The sequence below is a fragment of the Salvelinus sp. IW2-2015 genome, unplaced genomic scaffold, assembly GCF_002910315.2.
Source record: "Salvelinus sp. IW2-2015 unplaced genomic scaffold, ASM291031v2 Un_scaffold7191, whole genome shotgun sequence".
Lineage (NCBI taxonomy): Eukaryota > Metazoa > Chordata > Actinopteri > Salmoniformes > Salmonidae > Salvelinus > Salvelinus sp. IW2-2015.
The window spans coordinates 727-10,016 of record NW_019948451.1 but is presented as its reverse complement, the minus strand read 5'-3'; the positions used below and the strand labels follow the sequence as shown (position 1 = coordinate 10,016).

General features: G+C 43.2%; 1 protein-coding gene and 1 pseudogene across 1 annotated transcript; both read left to right on the top strand.

Moving 5' to 3' along the window:
* The first annotated feature begins 678 nt into the window (after positions 1-678).
* Positions 679-2,239, top strand: elmod2 (ELMO/CED-12 domain containing 2). Its single transcript, XM_024145215.2, has 6 exons — positions 679-811; positions 900-1,029; positions 1,180-1,313; positions 1,455-1,523; positions 1,830-1,963; positions 2,072-2,239. Exons 1-6 carry the CDS (start codon positions 732-734, stop codon positions 2,230-2,232), a joined length of 708 nt encoding a protein of 235 aa, XP_024000983.1. The 5' UTR covers positions 679-731; the 3' UTR covers positions 2,233-2,239.
* A 3,367-nt stretch (positions 2,240-5,606) lies between these two features.
* Positions 5,607-8,979, top strand: LOC112079198 (dicarboxylate carrier UCP2-like; annotated as a pseudogene).
* Positions 8,980-9,290: the final 311 nt, after the last annotated feature.

The window sequence follows — 9,290 nt, the reverse complement described above, 5'->3', positions numbered from 1 at the left end:
GGAGACTCTGATTTTTACTTTTAAAATGAATGGTAAAACAAATACCAATGATTGCAAAGTTAAACAAACCAACACAACTCTATGCACATGACTACTTTTAACAATTTCCACTGAATATTTTACAAAAACACATTTAGTTGAACATTGCAGATGCAAAGTTTGTTATAAAATGACGGTTTGGTGCTGTCGGTGTCGTCATTCACATTACCAAACCTTTGCATCTGCACTGTTGGAAGTCGTCGTTTGTGGCATAGTTGTATGGTTTTGCTTTACTTTGCAAATATTCGTTTTTGTTTGGCATCCATTTAAAGGGGCCAATTCTGGTCTCAGCATCACTCTGTTACTATGGCATTTCCCCCATACATAGTCAAGGCAGTAGGTAATACATAATTGGTTGTTCCATCCTCTGACCTCAGTGCTCATCGTGCGTGTTATGACAGCATAGTCTGTAGGAGAAGTACTAACACAAACTCTGAGCTATTACCATGGATGAGAATAACTAATCACACCATCTCTCTCTCTGTCCCTCTCTCTTCTCTCTCCTCCTTCTCTCTTCCTCTCTCCTCTCTTCCTCTTCTCTCTCCTCTCTTCCTCTCTCCTTCTCTCTCTCCTCTCTCTTCCTCTCTCCTTTCTCTCTCCTTCTCTCTCTTCTCCTCTCTTCCTCTCTCCTTCCTCTCTCCTCTCTCTTTCCTCTCTCCTTCCCTCTCTCCAGCTATTAAGAGCTGCTGTGGATGTGGAGGAGGATGGTTTTGGAGAAGTATCTGGATCTTATCATGAGGGAAAAGAATGTCAAAACGCAGAGGGATCCCACGTCAGTCTTTGTTACCCTTTACTATTTTATATATATTATTTTATATGATATGTATTGATTACTAATGTGTGTGTCTCTTTGGTCCTAGGTTTAAGGTGAATCTGAAGCTGTGTCTCTTACAAATAACGGGATACAGGAACTTATTCACGTCCGTGGAAGAGTTGAGGAAGGAGACTTTTGACTCGGATAAAGTCCAACACGAGGAAATGCTTTTGAAGGTACTGCGGCCGTTCATTTTTTTATGTCAATGACTAGCATGGAGCGTTTCTGGGTGAGATGGTTCAACATGACTGTTTCAAACTCTTTAATATCTCTATTTAAAGGTAAGTGTAAAGTATTAACAGGAATGGACTTGTCTGACTCTACAGTTATGGGACCTGTTGATGCCCGAGGTCAAACTGGAGTCCAGAGTTACCAAACAGTGGGGCGACATTGGTTTCCAAGGCGATGACCCCAAGACTGACTTCCGAGGAATGGGCATGTTGGGCCTAACCAACCTTGTGTGAGTTATGCTGTCTGAATGACTGTCCAGTCCTTAACAATCTAACCTTGCTCATCAGTATTCTGAAAAGTTGTATATTTTTTTTCTCAAGTTTAAGCTAGATTTCGTAACTTTTTAAATTCGTTATCTTGTTTATTACAGGTTCTTTAGTGAGAACTACACTGAAGAGGCTCGGCAAGTGCTGTCCCACGCAAACCATCCCAAACATGGGTAAGGATTACGTAATTACCTACTTTTAGGAGTTGACTGGCCTGTTGAACTCTGTTCTTTATATGTCAGCTATGGTTCTGTTGTACTTTTCAGTATATTCACTCATCTATCAATAGTTGTGTTTTTTTAGCTTGCCCAATTACTGGGTGGGTGGAGTTTACACATTTGAGACTTTTCCATTAGTCCTGAAGTGAAACCTCTGCCCACCTGGGCACCAAACAAGATAAAACAAGCACACCCAAAGTAAACCTACTTTGACAACATTTATAGCTTTTTAATGATTATCATATGTGTGTCATGTTTCAGGTACTCCTATGCCATAGTGGGTATCAACCTGACGGAGATGGCGTACAGTTTACTGAAGAGTGGTGCTCTCAAACCCCACTTCTACAACACTGTGTCTGGGAGACCCCAACTGCAGCACCTCCATCAGCTGTTCTGTAAGTGTATGCTAATCGYGCTCAACTCTGTTTGTCGGTAGCATAGGGGATAACTCCCTGCTTCAGGTTACCTAAACCCCTAACTCTGTCTTGGCCTCCCTGCTTCAGGTTACCTGGTGTACAAGTTTGATAAGTTCTGGGTGGAGGAGSAGCCCGAGAGCATCATGGAGTTCAACCACTACAGGGAAAAGTTCCACGACAATATCAAGATTCAACTACTGGACCCCGCCGTGGCCCTCACCATGACGGATAGTCCAAGAAGTAACTGACCGACCAACCGGAGGAAAACTGTTCAACTGACGACCGAGGTCAGCATGGGGCGCTCAGCCGCCACAAGTAGTCGCTAGAGCGCGATGAGCCAAGTAAAGCCCCCCCCCCCCCGGCCAAACCCTCCCCCCAACCCGGATGATGCTGGCCCAATTTTGTGCCGCCCTATGGGACTCCCGATCATGGCCGTTGTATACAGCCCGGAATCGAAACCCGGTCTGTAGTGACGCCTCTAGCACTGCGATGCAGTGCCTTAGACGCTGCGCCACTCGGAGGCCCAGGGTCATTTTTTCTAAGCTTTTACATAAGAAGGTGGCGTTTCTAGGTAGCTGGCTGAAGAGGGAGAGCTAGAAAACACCCTGCTGTAAGGCAATACTCTTATCAGTCCCTTTGACCTTAGTCCCTAGTTCACGTCACAACCTCCCACTTCTGTCACCTCTGCATATTGACCGAGAGGCAAACCTTCACTCCACATGTACCGAGCATTACGATTTGAACGGTTCTGGGACATCAGTCCATTCCAACATGTGCTCAAAACATTTTGTCCCCATAAAAAAAAAAATAGTTTCATAGTGGTGTTTTAAACCAGACTGAACACTACAGCCTGGTATGTTTAAACCTCTTTATCAATAGGCAGCCAATCGAAATAAGCCAACTATCTCACCTGGTCTGTCACAATTTCATCTAGGAACACCAGTTACCTTTTGACAGACAGTCATGAATCTGGCTGTTAGCCAATTAAACTCTCCACCTTAAGCCCCTGTCCTTCACACCCTTAACTCCTATTGGCTGAGAGCTTAGACAAGCTCTCGACAGCTGTACGATGGGTCCCCTGCACGTTACTGATGTTATTGGTAGACCATGTTGTAGATAAGCAACATATTGGTGTAATGAAGTGAAATGATTACATTCAGTAAACCCATCTCTGTGTTACTGATACTTCTGCTATTCATATAGGTCTGCTGGTAGCTGTGGGGTGAACAGAGTAAAAGAGCCCCAGTGGTTCAAATACTCTGTGGTAGATAGACTATGTAAACTCAGCAAAAAAAGAAGTCAATTTTTCAGGACTGTCTTCAAGATAATCGTAAAATCCAAAAACACTGTTTCCCATGCTTGTTCAATGAACATAAACAATGAATGAACATGCACCTGTGGAACGTCGTGAGACACTAACAGCTTACAGACGGTAGGCAATTAAGGTCACAGTTAAAAACGTAGGACACTAAAGAGGCCCTTCTACTGACTCGAAAAACACCAAATTAAAGATGCCCAGGGTCCCTGCCTCATCTGCGTGAACGTGCCTTAGGAATGCTGCAAGGAGGCATGAGGACTGCAGATGTGGCAGGGCAATAAATTGCAATGTCCGTACTGTGAGACGTCTAAGACAGCACTACAGGACGGACAGCTGATCGTCCTCGCAGTGGCGGAGCACGTGTAACAACACCTGCACAAGATCGGTACATCCGAACATCACACCTGGGACAGGTACAGGATGGCAACAACAACAACTGCCCGAGTTCTGCCATGGCCAGCGAGAGCCCGGATCTCAATCCCATTGAGCACGTCTGGGACTGTTGGATCGTGAGGGTGAGGGCTAGGGCCATTCCTGTCAGGAAATGTCCGGGAACTTAACAGGGCCTTGGTGGATAGAGTGGGGTAACATCTCACAGCAAGAACTGGCAAATCTGGTGCAGTCCATGAGGAGGGAGGATGCACTGCAGTACTTAATGCAGCTGGTGCCACACCAATACTTGACTGTTACTTTTGATTTTGACCCCCTTTTTGATTCAGGGAGCCATTATTTCCATTTATGTTAGTACATGTCTGTGGAACTGTTTCAGTTTATGTCTCAGTTGTTGAATCTTGTTGTGTTCATACAAATATTTACACATGTTAAGTTTGCCTGAAAATAATGCAGTTGACAGTGAGAGGACGGTTTGCTTTTTTTGCTGAGTTTATGACAAAAGGTACCAAAAAGGTACCATTGCAGCAAGAGTGGGTGAATCTTGCCACATTGCACTGGGATTAATGAAATATTTCCCATTAAAATGTTGCATTGTAGTTACCAAGTAAAGTGTACCGGTAAATGTGTTGTTTTTCACAAATGTTTAGAAGCTGTGTGCTGCTGTAGGGTTGATTTGGACGTGACTTTCTTGACAGTGAGTGGACTTTGGTTTGGCCCGCTGCTCCTGCTACACCAGTAACGCCTCTCTCTGTGGCAAGTCAGTAAAAAATCGAATAAATATGAGGATGCACAACTCCTTGTTTCAGGGTTAGGGCTGGCTCCCTGGGACTGTAGTTTGGGCTCTCACGTCCTGCAGTAAACCAATAGCTAGTCAAACGGAATTTAATCCACTGGATTAATAACAATGTAAGTACTCTCAGATATTACCTGTTAGATTTCGCTACACTCGGAATAACATCTGCTAACCATGTGTATGTGACCAAAACAATTTGATTTGATTTGACCAACATGGTTGAAGTTTTTGTGTTGTTGATTAGACCTAATATAGGTTTTGTAAATCTTGGTTTATTTTTGAGATGGTGTTGCACCATAATTTTTACCTGGATTAGTTCATCTAAGGTTCAATCTTAAACTATGATTAGTTACACGTGTCATAATGGATTCACCATAGCAATATGTTCTCATTCTATTTCTATGGAAACAAATTTGCACTGGTCATTGCTAGCTTGCTAGCTAGCTAGCTAGCAAATTAAGTTTGAAATACAGGCTATTAAACTATACTTTTTGGTCAAATTAGTTAGCTGGCTAGATTACTTTTGCAATCATGGTATCCACAAGAGCGTTAATCACACTGATAATAAAGCACATACACTGAACATTTTATCAATTTAACCTCCGCAGGAGCAGTTTTAGAATAATCCCTTATCTACAGTTTAATTTGATTTTAAACAATGGAGCAAGAAGATTTAAACTAAGAACAAAATTAAACTTAGTTTAGAAGAAGGTTTAAATTGAACTAAGATTAATTAAAACTAGTTTAAAATGTGGTGCAACAAGAATTAATACGTAAACCTTGATTATAACCCAGTTAATAAACCCTTGATTAAACCCAGTTTAAACCTTGATTAAACCCAGTTTGAGTTAATCATGTTGGTGCAACCCACCCCTATATATAACTGATGTTTATTTGATCTGGTTGATTGTATAGATTATTATAATCAATGCTGTTCAGTTGTTATTATGATGTAATGTCGTTTTCAAATATCACAAAATCCCTCCTGCCACAACAATAGTCTACACACTGCACAGGCTATTGTACTTTTGAAACCGAATCAACAAATTGACCGGCATATTTACCCCAACAATTTCCTTAAGTATGCACAGCATTTTCCTAAATTCCAAGGATGGTAAGAGAGAATAGATGCGGCAGTGTTGACATCCTTCCCTCTTCCTCCTTCACTGTCTGCAGTACAGGGACCATGGTGGAATAAGCCCTCCGATACACCCCCTACCCTGGGGTGAAGCTGCTGAGTGCTGGCTCAGCGGCCTGCATCGCTGACCTGGTCACCTTTCCCCTGGATACAGCCAAAGTCAGACTCCAGGTAATGGTTCACTGTCCACCTCCAGCCCTGAAGACTTGAGTCTGACCTCCTGTAACACTGAATTTGACTGGCACGTCCTGTAACACTGATTCTTGTGGGGACCTCCGTTAACACTGACACTTGTGGACCCAGATTCAGGGAGAGAAGGTGGTCGTCGGAAGCTACAGGGCATCCGCTACAGGGGGGTGTTTGGGACAATCAGTACCATGATCCGGACGGAGGGGCCCAGGTTCGCTGTATAACGGTCTGGTGGCGGCTTACAGAGACAGATGTGCTTTGCCTCCATCAGGATCGGCTTCTATGACAACGTCAAAAAACTTCTACTCTGGCGGCATCAGACAGTAAATTAGGATAACAGTTATTCATCGGAGATAATAATCTGTGATATGTTACATATTTGTACCAAGAGAAGAAGCATCATATAGTACCTCAATCATCATCCCTTTAGTACTTAACAAACCCTCTTACCCCTCTGCCCCTGTCCTATCCCAGCTGCAAATATTGGTATCCGTATCTTGGCCGGCTGCACCACAGGGGCCATGGCTGTGTCTTTCGCCCAGCCCACTGACGTGGTGAAGGTCCGCTTCCAGGCCCAGGTCAACCTGACCGGGGTGGCTCGTCGCTACACGGGCACCATGCAGGCTACAAACACATTTTCAACCACGAGGGCATCCGCGGGCTCTGGAAAGGTTAGTCAGTACAACCCTGGGCCCCGCCCCATCGGTTGATTTGCCAGTAACACCAATCTCCATTGGTGTGTTGCTGCTAACTTGAGCCCATTGATTGTGTTTGTCCGTAGTGGAACTGTTTGCATAGAAAAACCAAAGATTGTTGTCTATGGCAGTATGTCACTGTCATCCAATGTCAGGGATGTACAGATATTGATTGGAGCAAGATGTTGCAAAGTTGATGATCCCATAGGACAGAACTAGAGTGCATCTGAATATAAAGCTTGGCTTTGCAGGTTGTTGAGTTTTCTAGGCATTTTACTAATGATAGACTAGTGGTTTAATTCTGGTATAACTATTGGGGTTATTAACCAACCGACCTGCTTCTTGTTCACTCCAGGCTGTCTACCCAACATCACTAGGAACGCTCTGGTCAACTGCACAGAGCTTGTGACCTATGACCTCATCAAGGAGGCCATTCTTAGGCACAACCTGTTGTCAGGTGAGTGGGTGCTATTGGTGCATACAGTCACAGCGAGACAGCTGACTGGGCAGAAGTCCACATGCCCGCTCGCTCTTTTGTCCTTCATGCTGTCTTAAAGCCTGATAACAGTATACATATGGTACATAATATTCTGTCCAGCTATGGAATAACAGGGAGCTAACATTTATCTAATGGATTTTTATTGCACCTTTCACAACAAAGCGGTATAAAACAGAGATATGGGGTTCCTGCAGGCCTTGAGACAGAGGCCTTATACAGTACAGTGTATTGCATGGCACTACTTGAACATTAACTTCAGTGTCAGCATTTCTGTCATACATCTGTGTTTATCAACTAGTTCATCTAAGGTTCAATCTTTAAAACTATGATTAGTTATACGTGTCATAATGGATTCACCATAGCAATATGTTCTCATTCTATTTCTATGGAAACAAATTAGCACTGGTCATTGCTAGCTAGCTAGCAAGTTGAGTTTGAAATACAGGCTATTGAAACGAATTGCACTTTTTGGTCGAATTAGTTAGCTGGCTAGTCGACTTTTACAAACATGGTATCCACAAAATCTAAAATCGTTAATCATACTGAAAATAAGGTGCCCATTGATATCTTTGTGACAGTGTTTCAAAAGGCTTGTTGATGACCGTTTTCCCAACAGATAAACCTCCCGTGCCATTTTGCTTCTGCGTTTGGCGCCGGCTTCGTACCACCTGCATTCGCTCCGGTGGACGTGGTGAAGACACGATACATGAACTCTCCGCCGGGCCAGTATAAGAGGGCCATCAACTGTGCCTGGACCATGGCCACCAAAGAGGGACCCACGGCCTTCTACAAAGGGTGAGCTCACAGACAGTCACACACACTGTACAAACAGACCGGTGTCCTTCAGTCTGTTGATAGAACAAGGCATTGGATGCTAGTTGACATTTTAGAGTCCTCAATGATATATAAATTTTGCTGTTTGGGTGTTACCTGACACAGGTAACTTACAGAGGAGGCTGTGGGAGAGATATAGGAGGACTGGACTCATTGTAATGGTGGAATGGAATCAAACTATTTAAACCACGTTTGACTACGTTCCATTTATAACATTCTAGCCGTTACAATGAGTCCGTCCTCCTATAGCTCCTCCCAGCAGCCACCTCTGAACTCTACTAAGCAAAACTTTGGAGCATTCGCAGGGATCTTTAGTTGAAAGTCTCTCCCAGACAAGCCAACTAATGTTTAATTTGTCCTCTCTTGTTCCCTGTAGATTTGTGCCCTCATTTCTAAGGCTGGGCTCATGGAACGTTGTGATGTTTGTGCGTTTGAGCAGCTCAAGAGAGTCATGATGGTAGGAAAGAAGAAGATGGAGGACAAAAGTTAACTTCATTCCTACGTGCAAAGAGCCCTTTGCAATGATGGATTGACAAGCGCACAAACCCTAGCCATATTGAGTTGGACCAACAATGTAGTGAGACTACAGGAATACTATGGACCACGATCCATAACGTTAAGATTCCTATGTGTTCGACTGTCAGCATGTATGAATAATGAGGAATCCTTTGTTAAAAAAGGAGTTATGAAAGTGCATTTGAAGTGCATCTACCTTGGAGAATATTTTATTTTCTCTATTTTTTATTTATTTTGACCTATACTTCTCCTAGGTCCAAACCAGTCCTTGGGGACCTCTAGCCATTCTCTATAGTGTATTTAGCACACCTGCCAAATGTGAACTAATCAGCAAGCCGCCGTTCATTTAAATCAGGTGTACTAGGGTTAGGATACAGTACTCTAGGAACGACTGCTAGGCTACCAGGACTGGGTAGAAAAAGGCTTCCCTTGTTATTGTGTGTGTTTAATTTAAGCCCCAACAAGAACTGCTCCCCGGGTCGCCGATGACGTGGATGTCGGTTAAGGCAGCCCCCTCCGCAACGCTCTGATTTAGAAGGGTTGGGTTAAATGCGGAAGACACATTTCAGTTGAATGCATTCAGTTGGACAACTGACTAGGTATCCCCGTTTCCCTTAATTCCCCCCAAAAACATTTAATAAGTTATAGTTTAATAATTAGTATTTAGAGTTGGTAATTTGCAATATATTGAACTTTATAAATATACTTATTTTGTTTGTCTGTGTTCATTGTATTGTTCATTACACGCTCCATTTAATCTCAGCCTGACAGCTGACAGTCATCACACACTCATCCGAAAACATCACATTAGAAGTTTAATTTATTAACACTGGGCATGTGTCGTCATTCAAAAGATCCATACTGGGTCTACAAAATGTAAAATCCTCTTCAAAAAAAATCAGGGCCCCGGCCTATAAATAACAGACAAAAT